Below are 18326 nucleotides of genomic sequence, written 5' to 3'. Positions count from 1 at the left end.
AAATGTGAAGAGATTTCAGACGCCATAATATTGTTGTAATTTGGCCATGCCTCTTTGGCTTTAGACTATTTATATTTTCGAGGTATAGATTTTTTCCCTATATTTCTTTTCTTTTTTTTTGTCCCCTGGTGTTTTTTTGGTTTGGCATCATCCGACTAGGAACTACAACAACCAGCTTGTAATAAAAAATTCAATCAATATGGCTATGTTTTGCATAAATTAAAGAATGGCAGTGGGTTGTTCAGAGCTAGAACAGTGGTCAGTAATGAAACAAGGCTTGTTAGAAAGCTATGCGCTTCAGGGCTAAAATGACTCATTCAAACCTTGTGATATGGACAGTGATACCAGACAAGAGAAAATATTTCATTTGCTTTATATTCTCCTGTGGAATCAGAAAGAATATTGAGTAACTGTAGTCTAAATATTAAACAGCAGATCACAGGATACACAACAGCACCACATATATCAGAAATGCACTGTTTCAGTTAGCTCAGCTTCTCAATATCCATTGGAAAATGTCCCTCATCAGTTTTCACTGAACTAAAAAAAAACAACAAAGAACTATTAATAACTCTAAATGTGAGATTGAGATTTTCCATTGCTGGTTTAGAAAGATCATGTGGATCACAGGGTCTGGAAATCACAGGAGTTGTAATTGTGCTCAGCCTGTCCCTAAATTTGCCATAAACAAACAAACAAATAAATAAATACAGCATGAACCATAAATCAGTCCACCAACGTTAGCAATCTGGCATCCATATACTAATATACTTTTGGTAATAATATGGCTCATCCTAGGATTGCCATGCTTCATTATCAGACTTTCAGAGAGACCACCTCAGAACAGGCTATGATATTGTGCACATGAATGTTTCTTGTTTTCGCTATAATTTGATTGGTCTTCAGTCTGAATGAGACTTTTCTTCCACTCACGAGAAAAACAATTCATCTATTCTGCTCAGTGTGGGAATCTAATGTCGCAATGACTATCGCAGTGCACGTGGTCTTGGGCACTGCCGCATGAATCATATTAGCAACAGAGACCCATGATGCAATTATAATGCAAAGAACAAGGAAACCAGTTAAGAAACCTCCACATGAAAAATACCCCTGAGGGTATTTAAAGACAGAGTAAATGTTACCTCTTCTGCAAGACATGAGCGTGACCAGGTCTGAAACAAGAAATTCCACAAATTTTTCTACTTTGCGTTTCAGTGCAGTAATTAAAACTAGGTGAATCTGATGAGATTTATATTTAATGAGCGTCACTGCATGAGTATCCGCACTGGGCTTCAGTAATCTCTAAATTTGATTAAATTATATTCAGGTGTAATTTTTGCATCCAAAGTTGCTGGTGAATGAAATATTTAAATACAAAGCAAAAGCCAGACCACTGCTATTCCACAATTACCTATATTTTACAATAAAATAATTAATATTACATGTACTCTGGATTCAAAAAATATTCTGGCTATTAAAGGTTCTGACTCTGCATAACTATGGCAGCGAACATATTGTCAGAAAACTACTAACTGGACAATAAAATGACATTACCTAATTACTATTCCCAAGTGCCTACTTCTCTTAACTAGACGAGTAAACATGAAATCACACTTTTTTGCATGCTGTTGGGTCTCTGGCTGTTGTTTACGTCCAAAATAGCGCCCCCTGTTTCAGAGCACAACCACATAAGCACAAAGTTAATGAACCTTACGAACTTTTACGAACCTTATTACCCTCGGCAAAATTAGACTGGAATTTTCTACCATTTACTTTCATGTCTTTTTGTGGATGTGTTGCCTCAGTGAAGTTAGCCGGTACCTTTCCTCTTTAGACAATCATGGTCATCATGGGTGAGTAAGTCTAACTCTCCCTGTGAGGACTTTCTCTGTAACCTTTTGATCCTCTGTTTGGCTATTTTTAGGCTGTACCTTGCCATTTAGAACATCAGCAACACTACTGGATCCACAAAAAAACCCCCAAAAAATCTAATTTAGAACTGTTATCAGGAGAGCCTATGAGTAAAATCACCCATGATGCCTTATGATAGCTCATAAACAAATTTCAGTTAAGTCTGTTCCTTTGAATTTGGTGCAAGGTGATATCCTCTGTCAATGCCCTTAACTGACAGATCAATCCTAATGGACCGTTAGCAGCAGTTAGAATTTCTCTTCTTAGATGCTGCCAGTTTGTTGTTGGGGGTACTAGAGATCCCTGTGGGAAAACAAACAGGCATGGTGGTCATTGCAGGAGACAGTATCATTGTGCTTAGTAAATTAAGTTAGTGCAGGTGTGTAGAACTGGAATACTCAGTGGTAAAGACAGAAGTTGCCCAAATACAAGTCTAAAAGTAAAAAAGAAAGTACTATGCACACACTGTAAAGATAATCAAAATCAAATGACAAGATTAGATCTATTTAATTTTACAAAATTGCATTTGCTTGTGATGAAATCAAAAGTGCAAGGTGTGAATAAAACTGACACACAGAACAGACTACATTCAACTGGAATACATCATTGCAGATGGTATATTTCGCAAATCTTTCATTTCAGGAACTTTGTTACTGAAATGTGAACCAGCTACACACACATTAGAGCACATATCCACTTAAATGCACTCACTGACGATGTCACCAACACGCCGAGAGTTACTCTTTTCCAGCTCTGCTAACACAGTTGCCTCAAAGGTCAACGAAGCAACCCGGAGGAAAAACTCTCTGATGCCCTCCCCTACAGATGAGAGGACACAGACAGCCATTCATACAAAATGCTCTGCAGTTTGCTGCTGGATATCACATTTTTCACACTATGCATTCCTGTCTCATTCCTAAACCTAGACACAAATACCAAACGGCATTAAAAAAAAACTCCTTTTTAAAACATTACTGTTTTCTTTTTATGTTTTTAAACCTACATGCACTATCTTAATTAGATAATTAGCACTGACAACATACAGTTTAGCTCCTTCAGGAGGACTTGATGCTCTTTCAAGTTTCAAGTTTCAAGTTTATTTAGAGCCCAATATCACTTTTTACAGTCTCAAAGGGCTTTACAGGCCACAACAGTCAAATCAAGACAGGACGGCACCCCCTGACTTAATCCTCATGGCGGGCAAGAAAAAACTCCCCAAAAACCCAAAAGGGAAATGGGAAAATGGGAGAGATCTTGAGAAGGGCCACAGAGAGAGGAGACCCCTCCTTGGCCAGACAGGTGTGCAATAGCTGCCGACGACGTGGGCAGTTACAATTGAAAGTAAATTGGAGCATGAACAAAGGGGATGGCGATGCTGACAGGAGGCTGACAGGGGGATGAAAGATGATAACTCCAGGATGGATCGGTCCACAGGGCAGGAGGAGTCAGGATCACGGGTATCTCAGGAATAAGTTAGTACAAATGAATTCATAGGGTTACATCAGGTCTTATTACACATGACTGGTTTCAGATGAGACCAGGTCACGACCCCTGACCTCAGAACCCTGGCCTGTCAGTAGACAGTCAAAGTCTGAGCCAATCATTAAATGGGTCTTAATATCATTAGAGCTTGGAAAGAAGTGGAGTCATGTGTAATTGCTCTATGGTACCTGACAGAGCAGAGACAGCCCAGTACTCCGCTTTGATTTCCTCAGATAACTTTATGGCCTCCTCCTCCATCTGGGCCAGCTGGGCTGGATACTGACAGGGAACAAAGAGAGAGTTCATGAACATGGGTTACTGGGTTACTATTTAACATTAAAACACATAGTTTAGGGGTCTGCTCACACTCAGGTCTTTCTTGGTCCCCACAAGGAAGAGCAACACACTTGAGGGATCATTGTCTGTCATGGCGTCCTCAAGCCACTGTCTGTGAAACAGAAAACCGAGCACACCCTCTAATGTGATTTTTAAGATTGATAAAAAAACAGTCACTGAGTGAAATTTAAGTTTGCCCCTAAAATAATAATAATTACTGTTGTTATTATTATTATTATTGCTAGGATAAAAGGTCAAACATTTTTGATGACTTTGTATTTGACCTCTATGTCTTACCTTGCATGATCTAGAGAGTCATAGTCACTCAAGTCAAACACAATTATGATGGCTGCAATATAATAAAATGAAAAATTATTGAAAGGCTTTAAAATAATATAGTTTGAACATTACACTTCTCTATGTCCTTAAAAAAGAGAGTACAATTTGGATTATATAAATATGTCCTCATTTCAGAAAGAAGAAGGGTACAACCAGACAACACATTTATTATTTACCTTGAGCTCCTCTGTAGTAAGTGGAGGCAACGCATTTAAACCTCTCCTGACCTGCGGTGTCCCACCTACAGTACAAAACCTTTTTATTTCATACTCAATCTATACGGCAAAGAGGTTAACTAACAGGGAAAGTTCCAGCATTTTAACAGCTAAAGTGCAGTTTGAGGCGTCCAATGTATTCAAAGAAATACTCTGTTAATTCACGAATAGAGTCACAGTGATTAACTGCTTGCTTATCATTAATAACCATGACTGAGCATTAACATGTTTTTAGCTATTTTAGTTGTTTGTTTAGATCTCTAAATAACTGTGTTAAATCAAATCTGGGGGAAAAATGTAAGCAATGAATGGGATGAAAGAGCCTGACTCACAGCTGCAAACTGAATGGCACTCCTAAGACTTCAAATCTCTCCATCTCAAAGTCCACACCGATGGTGGCCTTATAGTTTTTATCAAAGGCATCTCTGCAGAACCTAGAGCACCAGATAATCAGGTAATGCCTACTTTCAAGAGCTGGTTTATGTATTTACACATCACACTGATCATGTGATAGAACCTTTTTATTCTCGTTTTCTCTGTATTTGTAAAAAAAAAAAATAAATAATTATGGAAATTTATAGAAATGCTTCTGACAAATGATCAGTGTGTTGCTTTATGTGGATTTCTCACTGAAACCTTTAGTGAATGCATGTCATATGTAGAAATGTACTTTTTTTGGAGGACTAAATACTGAGGATCACCATCAAATTAATGCTGACTAACATTTCTCAGAAATTGTTCTCCATTTCTTTGATCAATATGACATTCTATCATGGCTATTTCAATGATTTCAAAACTGCTTACCTATTAATTAAACAGGTTTTCCCAACTGCCACATCACCAACAACTATCACCTTTGCAACATTAAACCTGTAAGCACATGCACAAGACAGAGTCACTTCTCTCATACACCAAGACAGACTGGCACCACACATTGCACCCATGTTACATGTCTTCAATTGTTTCAATTTAAAATGTCAACTAAGACAATGACTCAGTAGTCATGTCACTCCACATATGAGAACTGACATCAGAGAGAGAATGAGAAAGAAGCTGAAACTCACTCAACTGGACCAGCCCTCTGCTCCTGACAAGCTGCTGTCACTGTAGGGTGGAATCCATCTTTGGTGTGCAGGGCAGCATTTTTTGTGAAGTACTGAAGGAATCACAAAGATGATTATTTACAATACAACTAATTAGAATGAAAATATGCTCTAAAACTGCAGTAAGGAATTTTTGCTACCAACAAGGACACAGACATTAAACCATCTTGGCTGCAATATGTTGAACAGTCAAACAATGAGACTTGTTAGAAACATTCTGAGAATAGCCTGTAGCAAACACTGGAACACTAAGGTTTCATGTGTCAAAAGCCAGAAGTGTATGAGTGTGGAAAATAAGTGCTGATACTGAGCGAGCCACTGTCAGAGAGAAGGGAAAGAAAAAGAGAACGTTACCAGGGGAAGTTCACAGATCACTCTGTCTCTTCGCACAGGTGGCAGTGCGCTCATTGCTGGAGTGTTTGAACAACAGACAGGGACAAACACCAAGACACGCGCATACGTTGCGTGCTGTGGAACTAAGAAACTGCAAATGAAGAAATATTAAACATGACAGAGACATATACAATTTTCCACACACACTACAGCATACCCTCTGACCTGATTCATATTTGTTTGGCCAAAATAGGTAAAAAGCTTTAAGAGGAGAAATCCTACCAGTAAAAAAAAATACATATAGGTGCCCAACAGTTGATTATTGTCACAACATATGCTGTTTTGAGCATTTATTGACACTAGGAGAGACGTTACCATAGTTGCATACGTACCATAATGGTTGTCAGGAAGACTTTGTATGCTTTTCGCGTATTGTGTATTTATATGACCACGTAATTATATAAAAGCCCCATTGGTAAGCAGTTCACTTTTAAATGTTTAAGAGATCCATGGTTCTGAATTTCTCAGTAACTACCAGTGTTGAATTTATTTCCTATTTTTTTATACGAAGACGAAAAAACGGCACAACAATGGAACAGCATGTAAAGTTACATTACTTCACGACTGATGCTTCAAAAATGTCAGCTGAAAACGGGACCATTAAAATAACTAAAACATAGGATAAGAATATCCAACAATTAAACCAAGTTGCATACCTAAGGTTTATCGACAGCAAGAACTTGCAAGGAAACTGCGAACCATTTGGCAGCAGACTCGTGGCTCCGTTGAAGTAAAGTCAACACATCCTATTTGATCATTCCAGCGTCATTTCATTTTAAGTCAATTCTTCAACTCATTAATATTTCAAATCCGTTTCAATACAAGCCCGTCAGTTCAGACAAACTTCAGGGGATGTCTCCGGGTTCATATTTAAAGATAATAGCACCCCCTGTGGCATGTGCTGGTAAATACAACAGATCAACCATGAACTACAAATACCGTGAGGCACTATTATGTCTCGCGATACAGATTTGGCGTATCGGCCCGTGCAATAAACTTTCGGAAACCCCGTTGAATCTTCCTTTCCTAACATGGCTCCGAAGGCGAAGAAGGAAGGTCCGTTAGTATTGGTGATTTTTCTCGTGTTTAATATGTTATTTTAAATGTTCTTGCGTTCGATAAGCTATTTAAGGCTACTGTGGTTGTTTGGGTCGCTTCGGAGTAATGCCAGTGGCTGAAAAACTATCTGTAATGTATGTTTCAGACGTTCAGAAAGTCACGGTCGGTATATAATGTCTTCGGCAGATAGGTAGCTCATGTGCAAGGCCTATTTGTCATAGGTATTGCCACGTTTTCTTAACATGTGAAGGCTCTTGTCAGTGATCGTTGCCTGGAATTGTTGTATTAAAGGTAATTTGGATATATTGTACTGCTGAATGTACCGTTCCGATCCAGTTTGTGTTTTACATTGGTAGCGTGTTATCCAGTGAGTTAGCTGTTAAACCCACGTGAAGTACTGTAGCAGCTAATAGCCTCCGAGTTTAACAGTGTGCGCTGAACAAAGTTACTTATAATGATCAAATTATCTATATTCATGGCGCAACTTTAATAGTATTGCAATACTAATCTAACCATAGATGATTAGTTAAACGTTTAGTGGCAAGTTATTTGAAGTCATTGATTAGCAAGCAGCCCCTAAGCTACCGGCTGTGACGCCTTCTAATGAAGTGTAAGAAGGGTTGATGAAGCTAGTGTGTCAGAGTCGTTCACCAAGCGCTCATTGTAATTTCAAACGTTTTGTCCAATATTGAGAACTTGTGTTCGTACTCATCACATTGTATCAATAGATGCATTTGGGCACATAATTAACCGGCGGCGAAACAATATCTGTTATGTAGTTTGTCAATGTTGATGGTGCATGTGATGATTATATAGCGATCAAAGCATGATATGCTATGATTTCAACTATATTACTGATGCACCTCTAGTTAAAAGTGAAACACTGTTTCTAACAATTCCTTACTAACAAGTTCAAATCACCTGACTGAGTGAATTTACTCATCTTAAAATGGCTGCTTGATGGTGGATGTCTTCATTTTGTTGAATCTTAATCTTTCGAATCTGCCCCCTCACAGCTGTCCAACCCAAGACTGAGGCCAAGTCTAAGGCCCTTAAAGCCAAGAAAGCTGTGTTGAAGGGTGTCCACAGCCTCAGGAAGAAGAAGGTGAGGACCTCCCCAACCTTCCGTAGGCCGAAAACTCTCCGTCTGAGGAGGCAGCCCAAGTACCCCAGAAAGAGCGCTCCACGCCGGAACAAGTAAGTCCTTCAGCTGTACTGTGTGATAACTTGCCCTCTAAGGGTCAGTGGTGGGCCGATGATATTTCTTATGTAGGGTGTTCAAGGTAGATGCTCACAAGGGATAGTATGTGTGCAGCTTCAGTATTTTAGTTTGCTTGGCTGTCCTGTACCAAAACAGTACAGACATGCAAACCAAATGTGGTGTCTCAGTGCTGATCCAGAAACTGTTAAGGCCTTAATTGTTAGTATTGGCTGAAAATGCGTTTAGTTTGTTGATTTGTGTTGTGGGAATTGCTTTGGAAACAATATTTTTCCCTATTATTTAACTCATGAATCTTTTCATATCATTGTCAGATATGCTGCCTTATTTTTGTTGACATTTCAGCATTCTGTTCATTGGTGACGTACAGTTTTCCTGTGTGAGAAGGGTGGGGAGATTGACTCCATATTAATGTCTGTTTGACACCACTAGGCTGGACCACTATGCCATCATCAAGTTCCCTCTGACCACTGAGTCAGCCATGAAGAAGATTGAGGACAACAACACCCTGGTGTTCATCGTCGATGTCAAGGCCAACAAGCACCAGATCAAACACGCAGTCAAGAAACTGTATGACATCGATGTGGCCAAAGTCAACACACTGATCAGGTATTTTCTCCGGCTCTGGCTTTTAACATAAAGCTTAACAAGCATTTCTGTTCGTCATGTCTGGGTAGAACCTTCAGTTCCTGTGAGATGATGTAAATCAGTTGATAACTCTGAGATGTGATGTTTTCAAAGGAACCACTGATGTTCATCGGAACTGAAGCTGGTTTTCTTTCTTGAGTTTTCTCAGGATGGACGATATACGCATGGCTGATTAAGCTTTTGCTTTTCTCTTTAGGCCCGACGGTGAGAAAAAGGCATACGTTCGTCTTGCGCCAGATTATGATGCGTTGGATGTTGCAAACAAGGTAAGAGCAGTGTGTTCCATTTGATGTATTTTTATGATCAATATCAAGTAGGTTCTGGTAGACAAAACAGTCTGTGGTAAATCCAGGGTTTGACCATTACTTATGAAATACAGGATACTGGGAATTTTATAGTTTTTATGAAATTATTCATTCCTTGAAAAGACTAGAGGATAGATTACAGGACATAAATGAGAGGTGTAGATTAAATTTGACTTTTGGGATTCTCCTTTGCCAGCCTTTTCAGGATCCTCAGCAAGGGTTAATCAGCATTTGCAAAACCAATCTGGAGATTAATGTCAGTTTAACTGTTCCGATATACTCACAATTCTGCTTACAGCACCTTTATAGTTCAAAAAGAGTTTTTTCTTTGTAAATTATGTAATCCAGAGTGTAGTCATATATTGTATCTTAAATTGTATAATCCAGAGCTTTTTTAAAAATGATTATTTATTTAATTATTTTCCCAGCTGCACACATGCAGTATATTAACATGTCATATGCAAGGCCACAGCAGTGTAAAGCATCACTATATGGTTTTGCCTTAATGTTCAGTGCAGCAGATAGAACTACTAAATAAGAAATGATTTATGAAAGGAGGCCGTTCATTTCATTGAAATAACAGTTTTGAAATGACAGGTTTGAAACGGAACAATTTTCCACACCATGATCTTTAAAAAATTTTAGATGCAGTTGTCTGTGCAAATGATGCAAACTGTTTGTGTCTGATGAAATGTGACGCATTCAAAGGAACCACTGATGCCAGGCATAATTATTGTAAATATTTGATAAAATCGTTACTCTGTCTTAATGCTGTTTCTCCTTTTTTTCTACAGATTGGCATCATCTAAACTGCTCTTGGCAAGATGTACAGAAGAATAAATGTTTGTAAAAACTCCTGAATGGTGCTGTCTTTATTGATTAGGTCTCTGGATTATCTAAGTATCGAGAGTCTTTGAAAAAGATCAAATGTTATGAGGTCTTCATAAGAATATTCTTGTCATAATAAAAATGGAAGAGCCAGTAGTCCATCATAACCTGATAGTAGTGCTTAATGCAGTTTTTTTTTTTTTTTTACATTTTCCTGTGGCAAAAGTGAAATGTGAAATCCATACCGTGAAGACTGTCCTTTTAAAACACATGGTGGATAGATGATACAACCTACAGCATGGATTAACATTAGGTAAATAACAGTCATTAGGTTTATCCACAAAGTTAATTTTTCTGGATATCACTTAGATTTGGTTTCATTCTTTAAGTCTGTCTGCATGAGGTGCAGTTCTGAAACAGAAAATGTGCCAGAATGACCAGTGGAGATTGCCCTCACTGTCATCACTGGTTAGAAAATGCAGGGTGATTTGCTAAATAATTCAAAAGGCATTTTAAAACACTAGCGTGTTTTCTGAATCGCATGGCCTGTACTGGACAATTAATGTCGAGTTCTTGAAGTACCTCGGTTGGAAAATACAGGATGACTAGGTATCTGATAATTTAAAGGTTCTGAATTGTTTAAGTAATTTTTGCTTAACTTATATGCCCACTGATAGGCATGAAGGACTACCTATTGGGTTTTTTCTCCAGAATAAAGTATATCTGTGAAGAGATGCACAGTTTTAAAAGAGGACCAAACTACTGCCTTACTCAGTGTCTTCAGACTTTTTTTTTTATCCTAGAGGACATGGAAGAAATTACATTTTTGGACTGTGGTTGGTGTCAATAAAATACTGGCACTGCTGCACAATTTGCAGACATGCAGACACTGTTTTGGCACTGTTATATATACATACATACATACATTAGTTTACAGCCTCCAATAACTATTGATCGGTATAGCTTTTGAGATGCAGCAAATTTGCAGTATTGCAGAAAAGATGTCAGGTCATATCTGTGTTTGTATACACCACCTTTTAAAGGTCTGTGTAGTGTGTCTTTGAGGAGATCAAAGATGCAGTGAATTTCATAAACTACTGTTCTCATGTGTTACTAATGGTTTTGTATGAACTGGTGTCATTAAAATTCTTCTCAAAGAATGTTCAGCTGATGTCCAGTAGGGGGCATCGAGGACTTGGGACTGGTGCGTTAGTGCTGGCTTGGAACAGATAAGACTTTCTGATACTGTAGTTTTGTACTTCTGTGGTTGTAAGAGAGATGTGCTATTCACGGGAACCCCAAAAACCAGTAATTCAAAGAGAAACTGGAGCGGCAACAATAAACCCTCCTCCCTAGTGATCTTATTGGCCTAGGTATGTTAAACACGTCAAACAAATTACAGCTCTTCCCCATGTCAGCGTCTTGCATACTTCATATGGCAATCTCTCTTAAACTGACAAACTGGAGAGAAAAATCATGTAAACACATTTAACATTTATTTGACAAAAAAAAAAAAAAAACAAGCAGCACGTCTCGTATTAACAAACCCTTTAGTTTAATAAAAGTTCGTTCGGTTTTCCTTACACTCCAGAACACGTTTGAGCTCAGTTGTATTCTCGGCCCCCACCCACAAATACATACATACATATACTCTCTCTCTCTCTCTCTCTCTCACACACACACACACACACTGTCAATCGTGCCTACAAATTCCGGTCAGAAACTTTGCAAGGTTGCCAATCAGTATGGTGTTAATCCTTGACAAGTTTATGCATGCCATTTTGTCTGCTATGCTTGCTGAAGAAGTCAGCTCGCAGAAGTCTATAGAAATAGATGAGGATCATAATGTTCATAAGAATCATCGTCACTAAAAAGTACAGAGCGTGGTCCAACCAAGAGTAATTCTGTATGATGTACCAAGTGATGAAAAACTGTGCTCCCAAGCGAAAGGTTACGTAAGTTACGACGTTCAGCAGTTTGTTGATGACAAAGATGCTAGAATTTGAGGCTACGTCAGCCAGTTTTAGCAGTAACCGTGTGTGTAGAAATACGCTGTTCACCTCGACGAAGAGTGCCACCACTGCCCCTGCCACATAGTGACTCGTGAGCAAAGCATACATGAAACACCAAATCACCTGCGGAACAAATATGTTATTAATTAATATATTTCTTTATATACAGTTTCAGAATTTTGCATATCCTCTTACCTGTACATTGTATTCTAACAGATATTGTTCTATATTCCTACATAAAAGCACTAATCAGTCAATAGCTGAATCTACAGTGGAGTTCACAATATCACAGCTGTTTGTCCTGTTGCTGTTTTATCAACCATCTCATGGTTGACACTGTTACAAGTAAAAGATGATGAATACGGAGAAAGATAATGCATACAAAGATTACACTCTCTGACACATGTTCTGCTGTGCTGATCATTACTAGATTTGAACTCGAACTGGGCACTATAAGAACACTCACTAAAACATGATGAAGCAGAAATTCCCATGATTCTCTGACAAATCCACTGAGGATGATGTCACCCGCATCCTGGATGAAGTACCCTGTAAGAGGAATATCATGTTAGTTGACTTTGATAGATCATATTTATATGAAACATGCAATTTTTGTTTCCTACAACACTTCATTGCATAAACTGTATTTTAAACTTGTCCTGATTCATTTATTTTACTATAAACATATAAATGTTTATTCCCAGGTTAAGGTTAAACAGGCACAATGGAAAGATTAATATTAATCAAAGGGCTTTCCAAAAAGCTTTGATTTTCACTAGCTTCTTTACTTGGTTTATCACTCTTTAACTGCAACACAGTCGTGTGTTACTGTAGTCTAATTCTGTCCTGGATATCTACAGTCCTGCTGGATTTGTTCTCATTTGAAAAAAGAGGCTGATTTGTAAATTAGAAGTAGGTGTCTGCATTCTATAGTCACTAGGTCCCTAGTTTTGGTTTACGTAAAACCTCCAGAACTTGAGACATCCAGGATCAGATTTGAGGAGCCCTGCAAAAGATGATTCCTGTGGTGTCTTTTTTCCCCCTCAAAGCTAAAAATACTATCATTTTACTGCATGTGGGGGCCTATCATATCATACTCTAGTATTTGCATTATTTCTCTGTACTTAGATCATCAACAACGTAAAGCAAGTGGACATACATGTAAGTAGGTTTTGAAAACAGTAAGAATATGAAAATGACTTTAGACAAGGACAATGCTGGGGACAGCCTCTCATAAATCGGTTCTTACGGGAAGAGTGAAACCTCACAATAAACTAATCACTCTGGCAACAATGCCAAACACTCTCACATCTCTCTGTGTCACAGCCCAGCCTCTGAGACTCCCCTATGAATGATCTCATATTTCAGTCCATGGAGAGCACACTGATGCAAAGACTCTCTTTCACTGCACAGAATAGTGAACAAAACATATCTTTTCTAAACAAAGAGAAGAGTAACATGGTTGTAAAACAGTCAGATAAAAAAAAAAAGATTGTTTGAAGTTGATCAATGCTGATGATGAATATATGGATGTCTGGGCTATGCGTGTACATGTGTGTGTGTGTGGGGGGGGGGGGGGGGTACAGGTCTGCATTTGTTTCCTCACAGGTAGAAAACAGATGGTTATAAAATGTCTGAAAGGCAAAGATGTGTTCATTGGGTGTTTGCTGCTTCAGGTGGACTTTATCTTAGACCCACAACTGTAAGGTCACTCTGAAAAGAAAGGTCTACAGTACTTCCAGGTTCTGGAATGAATGAGCATCCTGATCTAAATTCCATTTTAAATAGACCAGCCTCCATCAGTAATGCAAATCTCTGATTATCCGTAATCCATGTCACAGAAAGCAGCATTGAACTTTTACTGTAGCAAACAGAAAGTATCCTGACCGATGATATTAGTGCCTGGAGTGGCAACACTACGAGATAGGACAGGAAGGCTTTGCAGAGGAGGGTCAAGATCTGCCTACAAAATTTTAAGACCTGATTTAAGACTGGACTTAAAACCTCATCCACCATCTACTGCTACAAAAGTGCCCATTCTATAGTACAAGACCCCAGCCACCCAGATTAAAGCTGTGTCTACTCTTTGTGGTCTGTATCAAAACACACAACAGTTCCAGTACATTCTGTACCTGCAACTCAGCTGCATTTGAATGCTCCTCTGTCCGTTCTATTGTATATTGCATCATATTGTACTGTAAATTGTGCCTTGTTTACTGTGCTCACAGCAGGTGCAGGGAATGAATGTAAATAAGAATTCAGATGCACAAATGTGTAAATAAAGCTCTCAAATCTGTCTATATATTTCATATTCCCTTATTTACAGCTCTTGCCATGAATACAAACTCTACAATCTCCAGCCACTACTCTTGCAGAGATGTCTGTATAAATTGGTGTTAGGGTGTCACAAATTTTCAGTTGTCAGTAATTGTTAGTTTCAGTACCTAGTGATCATGAAGACCTGTGTGGCAAGAACAATGTTTTATCTCCAGCCTGGAACACTACACAAGTCACATAGTTATTCTTGATCAGTAGACAGTGAAGCATACTGAACGCGCAGTGGCTCACTTAGATAAAACTAAAAAAATGTGACTATGGAATGAACACTCGAGACAAAAACATTCAAGTCGGCCGCGAGCGCACATCAGCCAACTGTCAGAAGAGGCTTTGACCTCTGACCCTGAGAAAGAGAGGAGTTTATTTATTTATTTTTGTACTAACCTGAGGAGACGATGACGAGAAGGTATGAGAGAGGAGTGAAAGTGGAGTACATCTCATGCACCATCACTGGATACTGGACCACACTGAGGGGGAAACACAGAGAGAAGTGTCTGTATGACAATACACGGAGAGACGCGTTAAAAACACCACAGTAACACAAGACAGTTCACAATGTGATCAGGTGAGAGGGAAGAGGGGTCAAATGAGTGCGGTACTTGCAGGGATATGGATCACGGTTAAGAAGGACTGTTGAATCAGAGACTAGCCCATTGTGGAAAAGGTGGCAAAACTAAACATGATGGCTTTCTAAAAACTGTCATGTGTAATCACAATATATATGCATATTTTACAATATGGAACATGGCACAGAGATGTTTGCGTCTGTTATTACATTTGAAGGTAATATAGCAAGAGGTTTAAATACGTTGTATAATTAGGTTTGTGAAAGAGGAATGTACCAAGACAGAGCTGGGTATAAAGAAAATATTTGAAGACTTAATACATAATATGTTCAGGTAAACTAAAGAGAGAAAGTCTCTCAGCAGCCTCCTCTAACCCAAGTGAAATATCTAAAACTTTGGAATTAAGTGTCACAAAAAATGCAATCACCCACTTTCAATAGCTCTCTCTCCCTCTCTTTCTCTATCTCTTTCCCTCAAATGCATACACACCCACACACACTTCTCACTTTAACAACTCCAAACCATCCGTCTGGCGGGTTTTTCCTGTTCCCATAAAAGGATCACAACACTGGTGTAAATACAGACTAAGTGAATTTCGACATCACCGCACATTGGTATGAAAATGAGTTTTAGTTTACCACTTTAAAACTCAGTGAACAAACCGCCGTATGTCTTTCTTTAGATTTAAAAAACAGAAGTTTAGATAGTTGAGATTTACTAACTTTTATGCAACATTGTAAGTCACGTCACTGAGTAAAAGTCAACGTGAGCAGCAAATAAGTCAGATAAGATTTAGATAAGACCCACTCCCCTTCTGACTGAAACAACTGGTTTGAAATGGAAAAATCTCAAACACGAAAGCCTTTTTTACGTTTTGATGTGTTGCTCTGAGAAAGAAAAAGGGGGGAAATTAATTTGCGAATGCACATGATTTTTCCCTTAGTTGCCAAAGGTGGCCCTCACATGTTCCTCCATACAGAACAGAGCTGAGTTTTACATGTGGACAGACATGTGATTTCCACTGCAAGCATTTAGCTAACGGTATATACAATTCTGTTCTTCCACAAGTGTCAGCAAATCTTTTAACTGTCAACTTTTAGAAACAGTTAAACCTTACTTCTTGTGCTACTTTTTGTCATGTGACATTTTAAAATCACAATATTGGAAAATGTTTACTTACTAAATATTAAAAACTGCTTACTCACCAAACACAAGATACTTGATTTGTAAATATTCCAGCTCTCTCTTTCTGTCCTATCAAGTTACAATGCACTCTTGCTATTGTGTATGTTCTGCAAAATCAATAGTTCATTTTCACAAATGTTTTAGCAAAAGTAATGTGAGGGTTAAATATCACTGACCAAGCAATGGCCCAAGTTCCAGTCAGTAGGGAGTGTACCAGTGACACTGAGAGGTTCTTCCACTTCCATGTCCTCCAGGGATGCCGGTCCACCGCAGTGGGTCTGGGAAGGTACTGTAGCAGCCGGTGGATCACTCTGAAGACCAGGGAGAAGACAGCTACATACAGGATTGGACGCTGCCGGAGCACCATCAGCCAGCTTTCCATCTTTTCCTCTGTTTTTCTTCTTTTTTTCTCTTTTCTTCCCTCTCTTTTTCTTTTTTTTACTATCTCTCCTCTCTCACTTTCTCACCCTCACTGTCTCCTCCCTTTTCTCTCCCCGTGTCACTCTCTTTTTGTTTATGTGTGTGTCTCTATCGCTTTCCGCAGTTCCTTTCGTTTTCTTCTGCAGGAGCACCTACTCACACCCACATCTGTCTACTTTTGTCCCGGCTTTGCTTTCTCTGTGGCACGCTGCTGCTTGTGTTGAGGTGTGGTCTTTTTCACCATACCTGTTTGCAGAATGGTGATTGGTTAAAGAAGTATGAGTTCATGAGAATGTGTCCATTAGGGAGGTGGCTTACACCAGAGTTCAGCTCTCTTTACATCCACTACCAAAGATATTGCTAATGGGTGTATTGCTAATTGCAGCGAGTGACTAAATGTTACTCAACTCAGTTGTGACTGGGAGTGATAATGGGAACAGTGATTACCTACACAACATTTTAAAGTATTTGTGGTCTGTGCTCCCTGAAAACAAAACACAAAGGCTATGTATTTTTGTGTCTGTGAGAGAAAGAGAAAGAGGCAGACAGAGAGAGAAGGGCAGAGAATGAGCTCAGAGAATGAAAGTGTTATTCCCTCAAAGACTTACATCCTTACTGGTTATTCCTCAGCAAAATCATCCAGTTTCATGTTTGTCTCCCTGGGTAGCCGTAATCCCAGTAGGATAGCTTAACTTGCTGTACTTTTGTATCCATTTCCCCCAGATACATGAATGATGCTCATCACCATAACAACTATTGTTTTTATACTGTTACATAGAGAATTCTCAAAATAAAAATGAATTTTGTTGTCTACAAATAGAAGATTGCAAAGTATTTACTGACTTATGACCAACTTTGTGTCAGATTTTAGATGTGTCACCAGTGTCTGCGATTGCACATGCTGTGCTGTATCCTAGCAACACTCACTGTAAAGCCCACTTCCTTGACTATGGACTGCATGTCTTATCTAAGGTAGCCTGGCACACACCCATAAAAACAATTCCTCTGTTTTCAACAAACCCTTGTGTATTTACAGAAATAACTTCAAGACTATTTTTTATGAAAAACTATATTACAAAAATTTATAAAACTGTGCCAACACTGGAAAAAAATATAATTAATAAATTGTTATGTTATGTCTACTGGCCTTAAACAGTTACAGGGGTCAGGTCCCCACTTATGAACTTAGCCTGGGTCATGCTGATGAAAACTCTACTACAACAGGTTGACAAGGTGGACCAAAATGCAGACAATACATCAAAACTCAAAGTCCAGAAACAAAGCAGACTTTACTGAGGTTTTCATAGACTTATAGAGGCTTTATCTTGAGTTTAGAGTCAAGACTTAACAAAAAAGGCAGGACTTAAATACACAAAATAAACAACACACATGTGCAAACCATAACTACTCAACGCAGGGAAGATGCATAAACATTAACAAAAAACAAAACATAGAGACTACACCACCCTCTAGTGGCAGGAGGAAGCAGCAATTGAACCCCTCACACTAAATAAAGAAACTGTCTAAATTTAGAGGCTTGCTGCATGGTATGGACTCTATTCTATGAGTAATGGCTTTAGACAGACAAGTCCAGACCCCCATTAGGTGGGGCTACTTTGTGTGTAACATGTTGTCACATGATTCCTGAAAGTATTTATCAGTAATTAAGATTAACCTGTTCCTCTTCAGTTGCTCACAACAAATCCTAATTCCCCATGGTAATTATTGCTGTAATCCATCATCAGAAATGGATATGGATTGTTTGAACTGAAGTCACTGAATGTAAATGAGTTATTAAAGTTATTGTTAGCCGAACCAAGTCATATAAACAGACAATTATTTCTCAACACATAAGCCACACTGGATGGAAGCCAGACTTGATCACCCCATTACCTGCATACAGCCTACATTGTTTCAACAGTCATTGTCAGTCAAACCAGTGTGATTTGATGTGTCTCCATGTCTTCT

The 18326-nt window shown here is 38.7% G+C and overlaps 3 protein-coding genes and 2 non-coding genes across 5 annotated transcripts; 3 read left to right on the top strand and 2 right to left on the bottom strand.

The window, feature by feature from the left end:
• Positions 1-2149: 2149 nt before the first annotated feature.
• On the bottom strand, positions 2150-5794 carry rab34b (RAB34, member RAS oncogene family b). The gene is made up of 10 exons (XM_030782349.1): positions 5741-5794; positions 5348-5439; positions 5088-5153; positions 4616-4717; positions 4245-4309; positions 4027-4078; positions 3760-3841; positions 3582-3672; positions 2623-2730; positions 2150-2214 (listed from the first exon to the last, which is right to left on the bottom strand). The coding sequence occupies exons 1-10, from the start codon at positions 5792-5794 to the stop codon at positions 2150-2152; spliced, it is 777 nt and encodes a 258-aa protein (XP_030638209.1).
• Positions 5795-6786: 992 nt separating this feature from the next.
• On the top strand, positions 6787-9869 carry rpl23a (ribosomal protein L23a). The gene is made up of 5 exons (XM_030782296.1): positions 6787-6835; positions 7855-8035; positions 8490-8666; positions 8902-8971; positions 9805-9869. Exons 1-5 carry the CDS (start codon positions 6811-6813, stop codon positions 9817-9819), a joined length of 468 nt encoding a protein of 155 aa, XP_030638156.1. The 5' UTR covers positions 6787-6810; the 3' UTR covers positions 9820-9869.
• On the top strand, positions 7633-7702 carry LOC115819887 (small nucleolar RNA Z17). The gene has a single exon (XR_004025558.1). It is a non-coding gene; the product is annotated as a small nucleolar RNA Z17 (small nucleolar RNA).
• Positions 9668-9733, top strand: LOC115819886 (small nucleolar RNA SNORD42). The gene has a single exon (XR_004025557.1). It is a non-coding gene; the product is annotated as a small nucleolar RNA SNORD42 (small nucleolar RNA).
• Positions 9870-11589: 1720 nt separating the features above from the next.
• tlcd1 (TLC domain containing 1) lies at positions 11590-16320 on the bottom strand. The gene is made up of 4 exons (XM_030783369.1): positions 16115-16320; positions 14572-14654; positions 12317-12399; positions 11590-11973 (listed from the first exon to the last, which is right to left on the bottom strand). The coding sequence occupies exons 1-4, from the start codon at positions 16318-16320 to the stop codon at positions 11590-11592; spliced, it is 756 nt and encodes a 251-aa protein (XP_030639229.1).
• Positions 16321-18326: the final 2006 nt, after the last annotated feature.

Source organism: Chanos chanos, chromosome 8 (assembly GCF_902362185.1).
Source record: "Chanos chanos chromosome 8, fChaCha1.1, whole genome shotgun sequence".
Taxonomy (NCBI): Eukaryota; Metazoa; Chordata; class Actinopteri; order Gonorynchiformes; family Chanidae; genus Chanos; species Chanos chanos.
The sequence above is the reverse complement of the archived record's forward strand: the minus strand, read 5'-3'. Positions and strand labels throughout refer to the sequence as shown.

What these genes read in the sequence shown, in the direction of transcription:
- rab34b (XM_030782349.1), bottom strand. Translation starts at nt 5,794, where the DNA reads ATGAGCGCACTGCCACCTGTGCGAAGAGACAGAGTGATCTGTGAACTT. An exon ending in TGATCTGTGAACTTCCCCTG is followed by an intron (nt 5,440 to 5,740) that starts GTAACGTTCTCT and finishes TGATTCCTTCAG; the next exon opens with TACTTCACAAAAAATGCTGC. An exon ending in GCGTGTTGGTGACATCGTCA is followed by an intron (nt 2,215 to 2,622) that starts GTGAGTGCATTT and finishes GTTTTCCCACAG; the next exon opens with GGATCTCTAGTACCCCCAAC.
- rpl23a (XM_030782296.1), top strand. Translation starts at nt 6,811, where the DNA reads ATGGCTCCGAAGGCGAAGAAGGAAG. An exon ending in AGCGCTCCACGCCGGAACAA is followed by an intron (nt 8,036 to 8,489) that starts GTAAGTCCTTCA and finishes TGACACCACTAG; the next exon opens with GCTGGACCACTATGCCATCA. An exon ending in AAAGTCAACACACTGATCAG is followed by an intron (nt 8,667 to 8,901) that starts GTATTTTCTCCG and finishes TTTTCTCTTTAG; the next exon opens with GCCCGACGGTGAGAAAAAGG.
- tlcd1 (XM_030783369.1), bottom strand. Translation starts at nt 16,320, where the DNA reads ATGGAAAGCTGGCTGATGGTGCTCCGGCAGCGTCCAATCCTGTATGTA. An exon ending in GGAACTTGGGCCATTGCTTG is followed by an intron (nt 14,655 to 16,114) that starts GTCAGTGATATT and finishes TTTCCCCCTCAG; the next exon opens with TGTGGTCCAGTATCCAGTGA. An exon ending in TTCTGCTTCATCATGTTTTA is followed by an intron (nt 11,974 to 12,316) that starts GTGAGTGTTCTT and finishes TTTGTTCCGCAG; the next exon opens with GTGATTTGGTGTTTCATGTA.